Source organism: Ischnura elegans, chromosome 4 (assembly GCF_921293095.1).
Source record: "Ischnura elegans chromosome 4, ioIscEleg1.1, whole genome shotgun sequence".
Classification (NCBI taxonomy): domain Eukaryota; kingdom Metazoa; phylum Arthropoda; class Insecta; order Odonata; family Coenagrionidae; genus Ischnura; species Ischnura elegans.
The window spans coordinates 28,254,809-28,276,012 of NC_060249.1; the positions used below are offsets into that span (position 1 = coordinate 28,254,809).

At 39.1% G+C, this 21,204-nt stretch overlaps 1 protein-coding gene across 1 annotated transcript in view; it reads left to right on the forward strand.

Annotated features, from left to right (window-relative positions):
• The first annotated feature begins 11,558 nt into the window (after positions 1–11,558).
• The window catches only part of LOC124157190 (venom acid phosphatase Acph-1-like), a 43,842-nt gene continuing 34,196 nt past the window's right edge, over positions 11,559–21,204 (forward strand). Inside the window, exon 1 of the mRNA XM_046531728.1 lies at positions 11,559–12,034. Within this exon, the coding sequence (XP_046387684.1) occupies positions 11,921–12,034 (114 nt within the window). The 5' untranslated portion in view covers positions 11,559–11,920. The remainder of the gene's footprint in view (positions 12,035–21,204) is intronic.

Here is a 21,204-nt window from a genome sequence, read left to right on the forward strand (position 1 = left end):
CTAGAGCGTGATCGCTTTGGTTTTACAAAGGGGATTCTAGCAGAAAAAATTATCCTTTATATGGCTTGCATTGCTTCAGGAGGGAGAAGTCGCGTGATCAATTCATGTCAATTCTCCAAGCCCTTCAAATCAACGGGAACCTATCTACGTTCTCTGACTCTAACACTCCTCTGACCGACTGATTATTTAAAATTAGCCCCTTTATAGATGCATTCAAGGAAAAAATGGACAAAGTAGTGACCCCCTCACGTGACCTGAGTTTGGAAGAGTCTACAGTTCCATGGAGAGATAGGCTGGGATATAGTGAATATATGAGGGGAAAGCATTAAAGGTACGCAATAAAGTTGTATATGTTGACGAAATCCAAGTGTTTGGCACTGCAAGTCCTCGAATACCAAGCATCTTCCAACTCGGAAGTGTCTGGAAAAGGGCGATGAGAAGATGAAGAGAAGATGATAAATGACGGAGGATCATTTTGACTGCGGCCAATCCTTTTATATGAATAACTTTTATAACAGTGTAGCCAGTTCTAGATTCCATCCAAGTGGGAAAACTAATGTGACAGGGACAATGAGGAGCGGCAAGAAAGGTATTCCTCTTGTGGTGCTCTGCCAGGTATTAAAGAATGGTAAGTTGGTGGAGGCTTTTTCAGAGGATGAAATCTGTATCCTAAGGTGAAAGGATTAGAGGGAAGTGCGGATGATCAGCGCTGAATTCAGTGCAAAAAAATGATTGAATGCACGAAAATATGAGGGTGCACGCCAAGAAAGCCTCAGGCGGTGGTTGAATAGAGCAATACAATTGTGGCATCGATCATTGGGATAAAATGATGTCTTACTTTCCCATTGATAGGAAATTCATCAAATGGTACTAAAAATTGGGAATCCACCTACTGAACTTACTGTTACTGCACCGTTATTTTTATTCAAAGAAAATTCCTCTCATCGACTTTCGAATTCAAATCATTGAATCTCTTATGGCTATATCTGTGCTTTCTCGACCTTCGGCTCCTTTGAAGAGACTGTCATCCTAGCCCGCCTGATCCAAAACCAAGGGCTTATTAGGAAATTTCCCCGATTATATGAAAAACATGATAGACAGAAAAGACTAAAACAGAAGAGATGTAGGCAGTGCTTCAAGAAAAATGTCCGCCAGGACACATCATATTATAGCCCCACCTGCCTGGCTGAGCCTCAATTGTGTCTTGACTGTTTCCAGAAGTATCACTAGAATTTGTTATGCAGAAAATTATTTACCCATGGGAAAAAAATATTTTTTTACTGCATACCTTTAATATTTTCTATTTAAATATTTCTTTTAAAAAATTATATTATTTGATGCATAGTAATTAGTAAATGAAAAATTATTCTAATTATGCTAGTCAATTTCTGATTTGTAAAACAATACGTTTCATTGCAATAATTCTTCATTGATACAAATTTTCCTTTTCATTTATAAACCAATGTATATCATAACAAAATCTTTTCCAGAGGATGTCATATCGTTCAGTCGCATTTTCCGTCATAGGGAACAATACTTTAGCAGGAAATATTGGTAATACTCGCAATATTTACTTTAGTACAATAAAACATTTAAAATCATATTTAAATGTATCATTTCCAGATTTAAAAATTAAAATTAGCTGCATTATTATTTTCATTAGTTTTTTTCCAGAAAGTCTGAACGGATTTTCGCTACAGTACTGACAAAGAGCAAAGAAATATCGGAAACATGTTGGTGTGTCGCGGGAAGGTATCACAAGTTTGACAGGATACTTAGAAAATTTTAATTTCAAATTTTTTACAAATGAAGTGTTACTTTTGGAAGAAAAGTGTGAAAACATGTTCCAAGAATCATAATTCATAAGATCAAGTTGCTAAAATAATAATTAAAAAAAATACAAATTTTTGCCAAAAAGTCAGCCACAGGGCATTTTCTCCAAAAAAAACTGTCAGCACGGAATGTGTTAACTTAATCCTGGCACTACATTTTACTGGAAGCAGAATTTCAATACAGAAAATCAAATTGGTTTGTCCTTTGCCCCTTGATGTTGCAATTGCTATGGTATTCCAACACGGTTTTGGCTCTAGTCTTACTGGTGGCTCTGGTGACTTGGAGGTGTGGGTGCACCCTTAAAATTTTTGGAAATTTTAATAGATGGTAATGTCCAATGAAATTTTTTATTTTACCAGCATAACAAAAAGTGATTGAAAATAATAATTGATGAATGTCTAAAAGCTGCTATACCCATTATTGCTGAGAGGCATGGTATACAATCAATGCTTTGCCAAAAGTAATTAAACAATCCACCAAAACAATGACCTCAATCCACACATAAATGGTCAAAACCATTGGAACTGATAGATTCCCTAAACAGAATTTTTTGCTTAAGTGATTTTAATTTTCCTTGAGAAATGGGGCTAAAGGTGAATGTGAATAGCTTTCAATGAATGCAAAACCTGCAATGGCATATACTAGGTCCCGGAGAAGTCGATTCAGTATCATCCATTCTTAGAAAATGTACACTATGCCATCAGTGGAACAGGAATGGATCAATGATTTTCTTCGTGGGAGAGAAAAAATTGGAGGTTACGAAGGGATAGGTTGTATTTAGAGTACCAAGATACCCGAGGGGGGTTCACCCCTACGCTAGATCCGCTGCACATTGAAAGTTATTAGTTATTGTCTCGGAGAAGGAGATAATTTAAGTTGAAGCTCTGTTAGTTGGTAACCACTGCTGCTGTCATAATTGTCATCTCCAATTGCAGATTTATGACTCGAGTTAACCATAATAATTCTACCTTTTTGTGCTCAATATAACTGGTGATGAATAGGGTGGTTTCCTATTATTTTTTTATTCCTTAAATCGAAAGATTATTACTCCTGGAATACGTATTTCACGCTTTTGGATTTTTAAATGACAACATCTATTTTTCGCGATTAAATGAAAAGTGAAAAATTTCAAGCGCGCGAAAACGCGACGCTTAAGTATGAATGCCGGGAAATATCTCCGTACGTCGTATTTCTGGTTCCCCCTCCCGCCCGGTGAGGTGACCTTGAGGCGAGGCTTAGCGCTGATACGTCGCAGGATGCTAGCGGATAGCTGAGTACCTTGCTGGATGGTAGCGCTTGGCTTAAAAAAGGTTTATTAATACCTTATCAAACGAAGAAAACTTTCCGAACTAAGCCAGTTTTAATAGGTGATTATTAAGACATGTTTCCCGGAGCTCTGTGCCTCATGCATGCATTAGTAACCTCAGACGATGTATAACTCCTATCCTCTCGTGTAGAAACTAGGTCCCTGTGACGTCATGCGGAGTGGAATCGCATGGGCGCCAATCTGGCCTTTTTCAAATGAGGATAAAATTTGACCCTTGCCATTCGTCTAAACCGGTATTTCAAAAACCAAATAATTTGTGTATTATGAATACACTAATGGTGGGTAACGAATCGCAATCAATGCCTTTCGTTTTCTTTGATGAAGGAAACTACCCTATTCTTATAATTCCATGTAAATGAATTCAGATTCTCGGAGTAGATTGTCAGATTGCAGTGGATCGTTACGGGTGTAGAAACATGGCGAGAATCAACACTCTTTGCGCGAAAATTCCACAGGGAAAAAAGTATTCGCCTTGACCGGGATTCGAACCCGGATCCCCTGATTTCCGGTCGAGTGCTATAGCCAGTTAAGCTACCAAGGCGTCATTCTTCCCTGTGGGCGATCCAGTTTCGAATACCGGTCAAGGTGAATGATTTTTTTCCCTTTGGACTTTTCGTACAATTTGTGCATTGCGGGTGACATCCGAGAACGTTATTACCGTGGCTTGTCCCGGTATATCTAAATCATAACACACTCTTTGCCTTAAAGGTAGTATTCAAAATTCAATGGATGGTTATTTGCCGACAGTGCTGTATAACTAAACAAAGAGACCAGCTGCTACTGCTGCATAAGGTCGCTTTAACACGGTCAATCATTTCGCCGTAGTTATTGAACAGGGGCAGATGAAGTTGTGGCTTTTGGGATCGTAGGAGGGTTCACCACTTTTACCCGTGCCTTGCCTTGACCTTGCGTCGTTAGACTCGATGGCCTTCACTGATCGCACGATCGTAAGAAAATTCGGCACTCCTAGTTTGGTTACGTGAGCCAGTGCCTTTTCCGACTCCTCCGTGACGGAGCACAATGCGTTAAGGCCGTTTTACACGAGGCACGGAATTGCGCAGGTTAGAGCTGCATTAATTTCTAAAATGGCGTGGAATTGCGCGAATGCATGAACGAAATTAGAACAGTGGCTATTTTGCCGTCTCGCATCCACGCATTCTCACATGTGTTCTAGCAATTCACCGCTTTACACGACGCAATTTTGATTGCGCCTTCGCACGTACGTCAGATTGCGCAATTCCGTGTACCGTGTAAAACGGCCTTTAGAATCGAAAAAAGCTAGCCAAAATCTCAAAAATGATTTTTTGAGCTAGGAAGTTGAAACTTCGCATTCATATTCTCAAATAGGTTATGCATAACTTGCTAGATTATTTCTTCCCTGTGCCTTCACGTTAATAGTTCAAAGTTGAACAAATTTAGCGAAAAACGACCACCCTCGAACAAAAACAACACAATTTACACTTTTTCCCATCTGAAATACAGCCATTAGCACTTTCAGAAATAAAAAAGTTACAATTTTTCATTTCAGAAAAAATCTAGGGATGTCGTTTTTCGCTCAATTTGTTCAAATTTGACCTTAAATGTATAATTAACGTGAAGGCACAGGAAAGAAATAATCCAGCAAGTTATGCACAACTTATTCGAGAATATATGTATGCGAATTTTCAACTTCCTTGCTCAAAAAAAAATCATTTTTGAGGTTTTGGCCAGCCTTTTTCGATTCTAGCCCACTGTGCGGAGTTTGATTTTTTTAATATTTTCAATTCTCCTTAATGGAGAGGGACTTGTCCGACGTTATAATTCGCTAGAACTCGGTCGGACATCAGACTTACCTTTGTATTGGCGGCACCTCAGCAAGATACTCAAATAAAGATGAGATGACTAATTTTATTTGGTATAAGGGGGTTCGTAACGTGGAAAATAGCTCGCATACATCCGCTCCGCTATAAACTTAGGACATATTTCAGCCTACCTAGATGAATGACGGAATGATTCAATCGATATTTGTATGGATGCATATAATTGCTGGCAGTCTGATTTTCAATTCGATCGAGAAAGGTGTCGTATTCCATAATTTGGTTTTATATCCGTGGGTGGGTCGGTTGACTAGCCTTTTGTGTGAAATGTCGGCCATTCTCGGTGTGAGAAACTACGTATTAACATAATTAATATCGATTTATCATAAAATAATGAGGGTAGGTGTAGCACCACCAACAAATGGCAAACTTCATTTTCAAATGTCTTCATTTTTTTATTAATTGATTTTATTTTCAAATTTTTGAGTTTTTGCTAGCCCTTCAAAAGAACCATTTGACTTGCATCAATCACCCTTTTTCTTGTCTTTCAGTTGTTGTAGTATCTCCATTTTTGTTAAATTTTTCTCTCCGTTCTGATATGAGTGAAACGGGTGGCCTTATCGGACTGTTTCCCATTTAAAATGGTGTTTTTGGGGCGTGAAGACGGGGCACTTTAATCTACTCGAGCAACACGCTGGCTTATGAAACCGACGCGACATCAGTTCTGAGGCGTTCCACGTATTTTGTGAACTGCTGAGGTGCTGCTGTGAACTGCAATTGATTAAGGTTGGGTTATATTATTATGGCTTACACTCCTAACACTTGGTACTCATTTGTCTTTGGACTGCCGCAGGGGCGAATTAAGGTCATGGTTTTGGTGAAGGCGGTGCACCAATTTCCACTGCGCCTTGATGATATGCTATACCCCATTAGCAATAATGTATCTGCTTATCCATATAGCTTTTTGATATTCTCCAATTATCTTTAAACCTTGTTTGTTGATCTAGCTAAGTTAAAACTTTATTTGAAGACCCGCCTTAATAACTTACATAATTAAATCTTTCCAGGAATTATGGCCGCCCTCACTTCCCCCTTAACCCACCTCTGTCCTACAGAGCGTTAACCTGGCCTTATTATTTTAAGGATCCCTGAGCGCTCATCTTCGCTGGTGTTTTGGATTTCCTTTGCATCCTCGTTCCGCTCCACATCGAGTATTGACAAAGGTCTCGCATATTGTCAACAGTTCTATTAACACCGCTGCGCATTAGCTTTCTTTTGTGTGTAAATATGTATAAATTAAAGTTTTCACCTTTAGTAGGTAGCCTTTAGTAGTTACTTACATTGACAATCATGAGAAGTTTCCAGCTCATTGCTCAGCCCTTTTTGTGAAAAATTACTGCTTGGGGTTAGACATGTGCGAGTTTTGATGACGGAAATTCAATATCTAATCGGAATATGGTAAACAAGAGGTCACAAATTCGCTTGTTCCTCAAGTTCTGTGCCGCATTTGTGCGCAATAGCGGTTTGTCAGTGCACTTGCAAGGTACTTGTTATAGTATTTTATAAAAAAAAATATTTCCGTGGAATGCATAGGTATTAGCGAAATTTCTTAACTTAAGTTTCTGTGTTTGTAGTCAATAGGCTAGTAGGTTAACCTTGGCATATAACCACCGTCGGCTATCTTTCCTTCTACTTCAAGGCCGTAGAGTGGCCGAGGTTCTAATGCCACTCCGCTCTCTCCCCCTAAAATGTTCGGGAGTACTCTATCCAAATGAGGTCCCCCCCATCCAATTTCGGATACCATTCTGTCTCAAACTCCAAGTTGACTCTTGAAATGCGAAATTAAAATCACCAAGGAGTTTAGTTTCGATGCGGGACGAAATTTTACTCCCGGGAACGAAACTAAATTAATTGCAACTCCGCTGCTCATTGTAAAGTTTCGATCCCAGAAGTTGATTGGATAAGAGGGAATAGTTTCGACCCTTCACGTTTGACATGCGTGTGGAGATGTTAAAAAATTGAGCTTAAAAATCGAATGGCGAGTTTGCGTTCACCGTTTTCCTCTGAGTGGTAGTAATATGAGTGCCTCAATGCCCCATGCATTTAATGCCGGTTGGCCGAACCTCTACTTCATTCAACCGTTCTTCGTACCTGGTGTGTGGATCGAAACTAAACTGTTCGGAGGTGAAGCACGTGATCCCTGCGGTGCGAAACATTATCTACGTTTCGTGTCGTCCCAGAGTTTTAGTTTAGTTTCGATCCGAAGTAGTTAGGACTCCGATTTCGTTTCGACCCTGAGTTTATCTCCCTGGGTTAAAATCCAATTTCGTTTCTACATTCCCGGGAACGAAACTATTGAAATTTTACTGGTCTTGACTTTCGTTTCGTTTCACTTGCCAACCCTATTCTCAGGGGCGGATCCAGGATTTCTTTCTGGGGGAGGGGGGCACAAGTAAGGCCGTATCCAAGATTTTGTTCTGGGGGGACTCAAGGATACCCCGTAATACAAAACGAACACAATGATAACGGGACCGTATTAAAAATCTTGCATATTTTTTTAGGGTCGAGGGGGGGGCACGTGCCCCCGTGCCCCCCCCCCCAGATCCGCCTATGCCTATTCTTCACCGCACACATCATCCGAGGGTATCTCACGGTCGCATTTATCTGCGAGTGAACTTCCGTCAGTCTTTGAGGGCTGAGGTAAATGAGAAATTTAGTAAAAATTCGAGTAGCTCGGGCATAGTACCGTTATGCAAGAATGTTTAAGCGAGTAACTGGTCATTTTAGTGAAATGTCCAAGCTGTGAAGTAGGTACAGGGATGCTGACTTACACAAAATATTGGGGGGGGGGGGGGCCAAACCGGGAATCTTGCCCCGGGAAATTTTTTAAGTGGTGAGTTTTAAGCATTTTAGAAGAGTCATATGGTCAAAATTAGAACCCTGATAACTCGAATCTCGATATCTGGACACTCCGCGGAAAATCGACAAGCCTGAAACATTTTTTCCTTACACCCATAACGAATTTTTGAGGGAGCTCGGGCCTCCTCAGGCCCCATGGAGTCGGCGCCACTGCTGAAGTACCTTATAAAACATTCTTTGCCTGCGACGTATAGGTACTTCACGGAAACCAGTATTTTTTATCTAGGCATGGGTGTCCCATTGTGGATTCCATCGCAAACCATTTTCCAATTGGTCTTTGAAGAATTGGAATGGATGCTGCAAAAGTTACGTTGGAAGACTGGTAAGTTTGAGAATTTCGACTTCGGTGACCGTGAACCTGAGATTTCTGGAATCAACCTTCCAGCGGCGTCAAAAATACAGGTTCCGTCCCTCTCCCACTGTCCTTGAGTGCTTCATTATCGTCAATTTCATCCTGCAAGCTCTGAAATATAGCCAAATGTGTTTTCTTTTTCTTCAAGCTCTCGTCGATTGCTTCGATAATAAATAAGTGCTGGCGTTTTATGTTTGAGTTAGTCTTGGTGCATTTAACTCTGACGGCGGAAGTTAATCGATTGGCTAATTTAACGCATTCGTGCAGTTGTAGAGTCATGGCATAGAGTCAAGTTCGCTACAAGCGTGATCAAGTTTACTTTTTTACTTGTTCATTCTTTTTGTATTCAGAAGAACAGTGAGTGTCTGATAGCTGCGGATATAAGTGTAGCTTGAAATTTTAGGCAGTTCGAGGCATGTTTCCGTTTGGGGCCCTTATACCTTGCTCCATCATAACCTTACATCGATTCATCATCGTAATAATGTTCACATAGGGAAAGAGGAACTAAATTTGTCCTTGAATTTCATTCATTACTTAGAAATTATTCAAAATAACTTTTGCGTAGTTTTAAGTTAACTATTTCTTCTTGGAGAATACTTTTATTGCATTAAAGAATTTTTAAGTTTTAGTTTCTGAAAAATTAAATCTCTATACCTTTGAATACTACTGTCTTGTCTATTCGAGGAAAATGCAGGAAAGGTAAAAATCTTTATGAAGCAATTCTGATTGTAGTGATTAAATGAAATTTCCGATTGAATAAATTTCACCTTTCTTAATCGAGGGAATAGGAGTTCAGTTTGTTTTGATGGTGTGGAAAAACTGTGATCATTGATGTCGCAACCCAATGGCGCATTATGTGTCAAACGCACAGGAATTCACGGAAGTTTGGCTTTTTGCCATCATGCAAATGAGATGGATGCTAGCTGAAAATCTCTGTCTGCGGCAAAAGATAGATGTTGGTAGAACAACTTCGCTTCCGTGAACGAGAATAAAACCCTCATTAGAAATTATGCATGACGCTGTGTTTCTTATTGAGTTTGTAATTGTATTTTAATCACTATGATCTCCCATTCCTTTTGGGAATGAGGATTGCATAAATTATTGTGATCGTTTTAATTACTTCTCGGTGGAAATTTTTAACGAATGACAGGGCATTTTACAATGGAGAAAATTATTGCATTCGTTTTATCCGATAAAATGGGATGTTAGGGAAGATTAGAATGTATGCGTATTGAAATTATTTAATTGTAATTCAGAACAGTTGGATCGTATATGGGTAATTTGACTGGCTAATATTGAGAAAAAAGTGTGGCAGTTAGAGTGTATATTTCAGGTGAGTTCTGCATGAAAATAGCACAGATTGTTACTGATCGGCATACAATGAATCTGCAATTAGTGTGTTATAATTAATACACACTTGAATAATTTTACTTTCGTTTTTAAAATTTCAGAATTCTCTGTTCACCCTCTTCGGAACCACATTGCAGAAATTACCATTTTGTGCGGAAAAATGGAGCTCCATGATTGATAAAATAAGGAATTAAGTTGAGGAACCCTAATGAGGTAATGATATTTCAAATTTATTATATTAACATGCAACTAATTACAATCTTTCCAACATGATTTTCATTGATAATGTAAAAAACAAATAGTTTTTGTTGGAACTCAAGAAAAAATAGAAACGCTTCTTTATCATCCAAGCTCCTAGAGTCATTTTGGAAACCGCGGCTTTTATTGTTTACAATTGTAAGGTCTCGATAGGAATGATAAACCGTATACCTGTTTTTTTCCGTAATTATTGATCTTTAAAATCTATCCACTACCTACACCTAATAGGATTTTTTTTTTTAGAGTGAATCATTGGAATTTCGCTGGAAAATGCCATTTTTCAGTAGTTGATAGTTTCCTTCGCAAACTATTAGAACCGTCGGCATTACAAGCCGCGGAAAAGTATTTTAGCTGCAATATAAGTATCCCACAACCTTTTTCATCAAATCATGCTTTAGTGATAATGTCGTTTCGCCGGACTTTTAATCAATTTAGCGGCCAGGGGAAGACCTTTGATCTTTCATGGTATGAGGATCGCCGGCGACACTATTGTTGCGATCGCCCTTTCGGTTTACTCCCTAATTGCTATGCAGGTTTTATGTCCCAGATATCTAGCAATGTTTAAGCTCGTTTTAATCGTTGCACGATAGCATGTACTACTACCGCACTTCTTAAGATTTTGTTTAATTTCCTTGGGAGTTAGGCTATGTAGTATAGCCAGCGTTTCGATTTCTTTGTAAATCCTAATCAGGGATATATCGGAAAATTTGTTTCATCGCGGTCAACAAAATGGATGCAATATATTACTTTTTTCGCATTCGCCCAATTAGTATCGTCATTATTTCAGGTTATAGTTCAATTCTCAGATGAAGATCAATTATTTTCATGGCACCTTCAGAGTATGCAATAAATAACTTCGAATGGGGATTTATGGAGCATGGGAATTATGGAGTATCTCCGCGGAAAAATTAATAGTACCGCTCTCTTTGCATCAAATACAGGGACTTGGAGGGCTCCTCCGCTCGGATTTCATCGTTGAAGCGGAGCAGTTTAAGTACGCTCCGGAGATTGAAATTTTCTTGGTACATAATCTTGGTCAACATTTCCTTTATCGCAAATGTGAAAATTTCACCTCAGTATCACCTCAGATCTCGCAGCTAAGCTTACGGCTACCGAGTGCGTCTAGCGGTTTGGGGATGGTGGGCAAGGGAATAACGGATGAGGTCGGCCACGGATGAGATACATACACCAGGTAATGAAGAATGTAAAGCGGAAGAATTATGAAGGCGTTAGGAGATTAGTCGATAAAAGAATTGAGTGGAGAGGTGCGTCAAACTAATCTCAACATTGATGACTTTTCCCGATTGATTTTCTCAGATGCAATTTTTGTATAATTTACTTTTAGGCAGATTTTGTACAAGCTCCTCTTTATAATCTACCCCGAACATTTTCAGATAATAAACAAGTTTTAAACGACTATGTTTCTTCAGAAAGGAAAAAATACCACTTGTCATGAGAGAGAAATGTATCCTCTCAAACTAAACTATTCGCACAGTAATTTCGAACAGTGTTGTTCCGATCTCGTGTGTCTCTCTTCGCTCCGCGTCAAAAATTTTTATTGCTATCCCGGCCCACAAGTGCTTTCAGGAAACAAAGCCTTCCGGCTGGACGCCCGGTATAATTCCCCTCACCGTATTCGCGCGTGCGAAAAAATAAAATCGCCACACGTCCGACCTTTCTCCTTTATCCTCCTATCACAGAAGGCGATCCGTGCAGTGGCTTGGCAATCGCCTAGTGCGGCGGACGTTGAGGTCTTCGCGCGCTCTCCTAACCCGCCGATTCAAGCTCCTCGCTCCCACCTCTGCCCTCCGCGAGGCTTCTGCGACAGACGCGAAACTCCCCATGTGCTAGCTGCTGGGTCGCCCGCGGGAGGTTCCCCTCCCCCTCTTTCTCTCGAAACCTCTTCCCATCCTCCCCTTCCAACACCCTTCCCTCCCCTCTCCGGCACTTTTCACCAAAATCCCTTGCTTTACCGAAAAACCCGCTCCCTCCCCTCCCCCGTCTAATCTCCAGGTCTCCCCAATAAAGACCCTGGAGTCTCCACCCGAAGCCCACTCCTCCAGGGAGAGACACTTGACATTGGCCATGGCGTACGGGTTAGCGGCAGTTCTTCTGGCCCTTGTGGCGTACTCGGCAGGCAAGCCCGTTGAGGAGCAGGACTCACCGGGAGGCGAGAGCACCATCATCCAGACGCACGTGGTGAGCCTTCGTTCAACTAGCAATTTTCGCCCCAGCGGAAAGCATGCATTACTTGCTATATTGTGATATACCCCATTGATTTATCTGCGATTTTCTATAGAGTACTGCGTTTAGGTGTTAGATAATCTTTATCCAAGGTTGTAACGAGCGGGGTGTGGTGATGGAGGGTTTCTATTGGTTCAAATACCCCCCGAACTGTTTGGAAAATACATTTTTAATCGTTCCTCATCCCTCTGCCCTCTTCTGAATAACCCCGCCAAAAATGTTATTTGGTTAAGATCTTCTCTGTTCACGTTTCAACCTCACGGGCTCCGTTTAGGAAGAGTATACGAAAATGCTTTCCAATCGTGTGATGCGAAATAATGTTGTATGCGAAATGTAAATAACGTCTGCTAAAAATTCCACTTTCGTTGGTGGCCCGTTTCTCTAGACTATTCTTTTGAGGCATCTTTTATTAATCGTTATGTTTTCGTGATATACCTCGTTCTTATTAGTAACCTGTTGGTGCTTCTTAAGCTGCAGAAAAAGTGTTTTCTAGTAAGCCATAAAATATACTTTTTTATGGTATAAGTCATTAAGAAAACACGCCATGCGTCAGTTTTAACACGTTGTTCAGAGTAGTGACTTGAGCTTAAATCGATTGGAGTATTCGTTTGCACATGGTCAGGATCTCATCGAATCTATATAATATCTTTCTACTCGCGCTACTCCTTTCTTCACAATCACCGTGTTTTCAATACCACTTACACGGCTAAAATGTGTGGCGCCATTGATCCATGCTGTCTTGGAGCGATAAATTGACTACCATATCCCGGAGTAAACAAAATATTGCTATTTACTGGCTTGTGGGATTCAAGATTACGAAACATCTTGACGCTCCAGTGGTCTATATCGCTTCGGTATCCCCCCTACCCCCGCTTATGAATGATTCAAGCCCGCGACCTTCATTTCGGTAATAAGACTTTAGAGCCTAAATAAGGATGTGGAACTCGAATTTCCTGCGTAACCTGTTCCGCAGTCAAATACTATTTTTGTGAAACGCCTTTCATGTCGTATTAGTCGTGACTTCTTGAATGCTGTTGATCCCCTTGTAGTCAGGAGAATATTTGTATTGCTCGTATATCGTGTAGTTCGTCATTCAACTGGGTTAAGGTGAAAGAAAAAAAAACTTTGCTAATAATAATCATCCTAATTATACAAAATATACTCGCACGCCGTCGAGTTTTTGTTTAAGTTAAATACGGTTAACGCAAAATGTTTTATGTGGTGTGAATTTCGACTACTTCCATCCTGGCGTGCCACGGCGTGTGAAGTTGGGTGGGTTGTTCTTCACTTTGCTAAGTTTTCCTTGAATAACAGTTCTAAAATGGTTCGTATCGCTATAAATATGAATTTCACAATTTAGCTAAATCCTCATTAATAGCAATTAATGATCTCCACACTGAAAGAGCAATAAAATATATTATGGCAGTGTTCTTGAGGCAGGGGCTCGACCCTCCCATGGCTCGCTACCCCCCCCCCCCCTCAAAATCTAAAGACCCCATTAAAACGGATGATTCACCCACCCCCTTCCGAAAACTTTTTATTGGCATGCCTCTCGGTTGCTTTCTGTAACGAGTGCCACTCTTCGTCCATCTTTTATAATTTTATTGTAATTTCTTATATTAATTTTAATACTGCAACTCCTTCAATATTCCTTTACGAGCCCGTCACCTCAAAATTGCAATGGCCATTAACTCCTCACCCTCCCATGGGCACCTCTTTTTTAGAACCTTGCATGTTTTTTTGTGTAAATATTTTTTATGAAGATTTAATATATAGCTATAATTTATTATAGGGTATCCAAAATTTCCGCTGCCAGCGCAATTTGTTCTTTCCGCATTAAACAAAAGGCATCATGGATTTTACTATTGACTATCATCAGGTAGTGAAAAATAGCCGGTCGGTAGAGGATTCCATGAAATTGAAACGTTTTGCCTAACTTTGTGATTGCTGGACTTGCTGATACGGTCATGACGAATCAATTTGATTTTATCCTTAGTTTCATATCAAAGCCCATTTCTATAAATTCTATTTTTTAAACTTTTCTCTATACATCTTTGAGTTGCGTAATAAAAAATGGGATTAGAAATGTTTTCGATCCTTCAAAGACGCCGCAAAAAAGAAAGGGATTTCATTATGTTATTCGCGTGGGCTTTATGGCATTTTTTAATGCTTAGATTTCGTTTGGTGAAGAGTAGATGCATTCATTATATTCGATTCTGACGTAAGCCTCCCATAAATGCTAAAAATTTAAATTCGCAAATCCACATGAAGCAAGGCTTTATTGGTGTTCATTTTTTTTCGTTTTGGAGTGACATCATCGGCCAACAACTGTTTTTAAAATTTTCTATAGTTTATTTTATGACATTGAATTTACAATTAGCGATTTTTGCGATAAAAATATGGATGTGAAGGCTTATGAACCCTCGAAATGTTGTTAAATTTTGGATCGTAAATGCAAAGTGTAATCATAATTAGCGAGCTCCATGTATGTTGCTTGCCCTGTATTGCTACGGAATCGCATATGTGCTAGTCTATTTTCGATTGGTGACTTCATACAAAATTAAATATTTTCGGTCATAAATATTTCGGACTCGTAAAACATTTTTTCCGCTGTTTTCATGCGTGCATTATTTTGTACGTAAGGCGTTACTCATATTTTCGGCATTTGATGTTCGGATAGCAGCGACTTCAAGAATGTATTTTCCTTCCGTTCCCTCGATTGTGGATTCCATCATTCCCTCGCCCGCCAGCAAGCGGTCCAAGCGTATCTACCTTCAAATATAGTAAAGTAAAACTTTAATTTTACCTTCTTAACTCCTCTGTTAGTCACAGTTAATAAATATTTTAAATGTATTTTTGACTAAGCTTTATTTTACATTCACGCTTATTTTTATGGATTAGTATTATCTCCAATATCAAGATCTTGGTAGTCTGAGCAATATACACGTCCTTTTGTTGAAGTTGTTTATGTTTAGATTTGAGGCACGTCTATTCTGTTTTTCGCAGAATTTAGGAAGTCGTGACCTTGCAGTCATGCTTTGAATTGTAGCTTGCCGAGAATATTAGAAAAGATTATCTGAGATTATCTTCTTGGTAAAGACATAATTTTTATAGAGTGGACAACAACAATTGCTCGAAATCAAGAAGACAACGAGAGATTTTTTTGTCGCGATGGAAATTCATGGTTGGAGACACTTGTCTTCCGATCATTTGATTCTCAAATCGAACGCCCTGAACGCTCAAATTGCATACGTTATTTTAATTCTTTGAAAAATATTGCATTTATCCTTTATGTAGATGATACGACTGACAGAGGAAGCGCAGTTGTGGAAAGGAAGATCTTTAATCAATGTGGTCATTTTCTATACCACCCTGCTACTCTCTTCTTACGTTAACATGTCCCCAGATTTGAATCCACTCATAATTCCCGGTTGTAAATTTTGCTTTGATTCGATCACTTGTTCGTTAATTTGACCCCGCAGCCCCACTTCTCTCTCCGCTGTGTGAGTTTGCGTTAACACTTGGCAATTTTTGATTTTAAGAATTAAGTATGATTTCCCTTTATTTTAGTGTTTTTTCCAACTTCTCTAGCCTTTATTAATACCTGTTTACCAACTTCTGCATGTCCTCTTTTTGAGTCTTCATTCTGTGGGTTATGTCTCATGTATATATTCCCACAAAGTGGTGTCGACAGCGTTAATCATCTGTACACCTGGTTTCGATTAAGAATGTTGGCCAATCATAACCTAAGGCAGCTCATAGAAATTGTGATGGCTACTTCCTGGTACCACGGGTCATTCAAGCTGACATTGTATTTAGATAATTATTCGACTTAGAATCAAGATTGCGCTGTATGATCCAATTCCCGTTCTCTATGCCTCAACCTACTTACTTCGTGAGTAACACTACTGTGAATATTGTTCTTAGACGATCTTTTTGCCGTTTATTGCTCTCCCAAAGTTTTATTAGTCGGTTTATTGCCGTGGATTGCCGCCTTATGGAAGCCGTTTCCTCTCATCCTGCCTCCTGTCTAGAATTCATCGGGCCGTAAGTAAAGCGTCAAAGATAACAACTTGAATATCCTCATTCCCCCACACGTGTGCTAGAGGCTTGGTGTGAAGCGGCCTTGATCGCAGTCCATGAGTCTGTGAAACTCTGACAGATTGTGATGTCTCCCCATTCTCGTCACCTCAATATTCGCCCTGTGGAGTTTCAGGTGCAAGTAGCGTCTAAAGCGCCCATGTCCTGTCATCGCTGCCCTCAATAGTGTCTCGAAGGAAAGAATTTTTCATTGAGGGACTCTCATACCTGCGATGATTTCTAATTAATTGTGGAATACTAACAGATGCTCGAAGCCGGTTAATTACTTGATGCCGGGAGATTTTATTTCAATTTTTATTTCCAAAGATTTAACATTTACGAAAAGCTATCTACTCTATATCCCTTTGTAAAATATAATAATTATAAGTTAAGTATAGCGATACTGGCCACGTTTTTATCATCGGCCTTCACATTTTCCGCAAGCAGAGACTTGAATGTGATCGAGTTATTTACCTAATATTTCTGCGGTTGTTAAGCAAAGGGAATTATTTATAGTCAAATATTTTTCTTCGTTTTCTTCCTTCCAATATAAGCGTGTCTCATTTCATTTAATTTTTTTGGTTTGGGCTGCAAAGTGGACGGCCTGCTGCATGTTGACTTCAGAATGTGGTATAGGCGGAAATAAGTACGTTTCACAAGGGTTTGAATTGAACTATGCCTTATCACGCCAGATAAAGCATAGTTCAAGGGTGGCAGTATTATTTATCTATATTAAGTTAGTATCGCGCGAATCTAAACATGAACACATCACGAATAAAATGACCTCATATGAGTATCCCTGTTCGGAGAAATAAAATGTGAAGCGAATTCTGATTACTAGTATCTAAGGTGACTAGCGGTGCCGGAAATGTGATAAGCGTAGCTATTTCCAGGTTTGTATTTTTGTTTTAACCTATCAATTCGTGATAAATGAAGAGTCATTCTATTTTTCTCGCCGGCCATTTCCATTATTTTTGCTGAGGATTACCGGTTCCATTGAATAGAAAAAAGATTTCAAGCAAGTAACCGTCATAATCCGTATTTGTAACGTTGAGAGCCGTTTCATACCCGATTTCAGGTAAGCATTTGGTCAGGGCTGTGAGAGAAGTAATGACTCTAAATGAAACTAATTAACTTGAACTTATTAAAACAAAAAAAAATAACTCTAAATTCACAATGATCGAAAAAACTGGGGAATATTTCCTGTGAAATATGCAATTACGGATCGTACGTGTTATCATACGTATGAAGGCGTTATTATACGTTTATTTTTATTTTCATTTTGCTTCTCAAAGATTATTAATTGGCAAACGTATCGACTGTTTTGGCTCCTTAAAGCGAATTGAACCTTGCAGGTGAAAACATTTCCTTAATTAGCATGTAGTTGGGAGGCAGTATATATTTTGCATCCACTTCACTAACGCCGTTTTCATTCGAAATCTATGTCTATATTACGTGGGATTAATCATCTGTAATACGTATTTTACTTGATGCTAAATAAAAAAACGTTTAGAATTTCTCATGTGATTTTCATAACAACCAGTTTCATCGTTCAGTAGGTAACAACAACAGTGACGATTAAAATCATAATTGAAATTTACAAAGTTTTTTTATTTCGCATGAAGCAATTCACGAAGTCACGCCTCAAGCTATTAATTTATATTACTTGAGTTGCTTCAAGAAGTAACAGAATTCTGGACGCTACCGGTTAGTTAGTTGCTGAATTTTTCAAATGGGGTACATTTCTATTTTTCCCTTTCATTTCCTAAGAAATATGTAGTGAATTGCATTTTTTAATCAAATTGATAGGAATAATTGTTGTTTCTCATAACATGTTTCCAATGAATGGTAAAATGTTGTAGATTGATGATGTGTATCGTCGCTAGGTAAAGTGGATGAGAATTTTTCATGTGTCAGAGAATTTAGTAAACATTTATAATTAAATGATGTGAGTAACTATTAATTTTCCTGCGCCTAGGTTCTTTGGTGGATTGGCAACCTCAAATGTTCACTTCTATACCTGTGAGGTGTTTTTGGCACCGCGAATTTGTTGCTTTATAAAATGTTCACTCTGACGACTCACTGCGAGGGTTCATCTTGCGTGCGTAGTTTGTTAATGTGTTTTCCTTGATGATTTTATATTCAGAATGTCCTTTTTCTGTAAAATCTGTTAAGTCGGAGTATTTTCATGTGTCTGGAAAGTGAACAAATTTCAAGACGAATATAAAGTCAACATAGTAAATATCACCTTTCCTGTACAAGTCAAATGGTGATATTTCCTTATTCTCTTGTGCATACCTCGATTCGATATTTGAACATACCATTCCTAGCATGTCACTGTACAGTTAAATCGTCCATTTGAATGATAATTAAAGTTAAAATTGATTTTATGAAAACCGTGATCGATTCATGCTAAGATTAATAATGAAGTGATTTTAATCTCATTTCAAACGCCAGTGAAGATAATATTCCATGAAACACGTATTACTTAGAGGTTTGGAAAATAGTAAAAGTAGGCCGGAAAAGTCGGAACATTTCAACGTAATGTAGAAGTGGCCACCCTTCCCATAAGACCTCTTACTGTTCTTATTAGTGTTATCAAATTATTGTGAAAACTGATAATGTTTATATCTCGTCGAACATTATTACTAAATCATATCCATGTACTAGTGCAATCGTACTTCCTTAACGTTTTTAATTACATATGTACTTTTAAATATGAAAAAATATGGAGTTTCCTTTTACAATACATTGATTTAGCCTCCACTCCTCATCAAAGATAAAATTTTTGTACCTTATTGCGTTGAAGTCTTCAGTAAAGGCTGTTTTACTCGGGGCACATACTTGCACAATCTGACGTATGTACGAAGGCGTAGTCAAAATTGAGTCGTGTAAGGCGATGAATTGCTAGCACACATGCGAGAATGCGTGGACATGAGATGGAAAAATAGCCCCTGTTCTAATTTCGTTCATGTATTCACGCAATTCCACGCCATTAATGCAGTTCTAACCTGTGCAATTCCGGTCCCCGTGTAAAACGGCCTTAAGATAGAGGTGCATATCGATGTAGGAACGAGAATCCACTATTTCACCCATGCTCGCGGCGCGGAGCACAACTATAATGTGATAAATGTAAGGCCCCATAATGTTTATAATGTGAGGCCCCATTCTGTTTGATGGTCTATACGCGTTGTTTTCGAACGGGAAGGATGCTGACGAATGGCAAGGGTGAATAAGGTGGCTTTGAGAAAGGTCAGGGGGTTAGCACGACATGGGAGAGGTGAGGGGTCAAGAGGTCGCCTCGAATGCACATCGTTTACTCTCGCTTTTGATCGCCGTCAAGGATGCCTCGAAAAGATATTGATGCAGCCCGAAGACGAGAAAGTTTGCCATGCTATAACCTAGTATTTCTTGATGAAACATGAGTTGGTTCAACTACTTTCATACCTTTCTCCAAATTGAGCCGGAGAGGAAGATAAGGGAAGCATGTGCGTACCCAGCAAGGGGGCAGGGGGGGCTGCTGCCCCACTATAAAAGCAAAAATTGCAAAAGTCTTTGAGAAAAAGCAGTACTGAATTGAAACGAAAGTATTCAACAAATTTTCTTTAAACCCATGAAAAATTATATGTATTAGTATAAGATATGTAACTAAAATAAAACTATTTTTCAAGGAAATAATCTCCCAGTTATGATCCTGGGTACGCCCTTGAAGGGCAGCTATTAGTGATCGACTTCAAAATCTAATTAACCCCATAATCTCGAGCGATTTCAATTCAAGCAATCGAATTGCCATCCAGATTATATATCGTAGTATTTCTGTCAGCGTCTCCTATTATTTGACTATTTATTCGCTGAGTGGACACCTCAGGAAAAATAAGGGAGTGACGTCTGCTGATTTATAATCTCATTTAATCTGTTTGGCTATATTTACGGCCATTATAAGACGGAAACAGGAAGAGCTTACTTAGTGGAAAAAAATTGGTTTGTCTGACGCTTTTATATCGGAGACAGTGCAGCCGAATAGGGCTCAGTATTCTTGTCAAAATTGTCAAAACTCATGCTCTGACGTTAAAATTACCCTCGATCCGATACTTGTTGCTATTTTAACAATAAAAACGGTCTCCCGTTGTGCCAACGAATTTTTTTTTGTTCGCGAACCTATTTTTCATGCTGTGTAAAAGCGCCACTTACGTATTCCCTTCCGGTATGTTTATTGTGTCCTTTTCCTCCGAGTCTGCATGTCCTGTCATTCGCCATATCTTGATTTGGTCGTCAAATTTCCCCTGCCCTTAAAGCTGCCTACCTTTTCTGGTTCTGACAGCCGGCTTAGGTGAATAGCCGTAGGGCTTACCTTGACCTCTTGAAGGATATCCAACAACTTTCTCGATAGTCCAAGGTCCTAACGTTATTCTTAAATCTACACCATTACTTCCTTGTAAAAGTGTTCTCATTGTATTAATCATGATACTAATTAAAACCTTGAGGTCGTTACGCGTCCTATTAGTTCCGTGGTAACAATAAAAGGGGAACTACAATGGTATTCTCTCCTGTAGGAGTTGCCATAGGTCTTTTCAGCCTTTTTAATAGATTTTTTGAAAGTAATCTTGAAAATTAAGTAGACAGATGTAGTGCTTTGCATTTAGCAATTAAGCAGTGTGTGCTTCAGTTATTTCTTAATGTATACTGCCATAGTTGTCACTCTAGAAACCCCGTTAAGTAGTCAAGAGTTTCAGCTATAAAATATGGTGTAATAAACTTGAACTTTTGATTTCTTCTCTTCTGTTCTACGGCAAAAAACAAGGCAGCTGTATCTCCTCGATTTTGGAAGTCTATACTTTTTTCGTCTCAGGCGGTTTCCTGCTTTCTATTTGTTTGCGGTCGGAAGCATATTGCTTGCAGAACTGAGTCCTGCTCTTGAAACCGGAAAATCGTAATGTTTGGAGACACTTGAAGTTTTTCATTTTAAGTGGAGATATATTCTTCCGTTGAGTGTTTGGTATTCCATCGAAGCTCTTTATGGCCACACATGTACAAATTCCAATCTC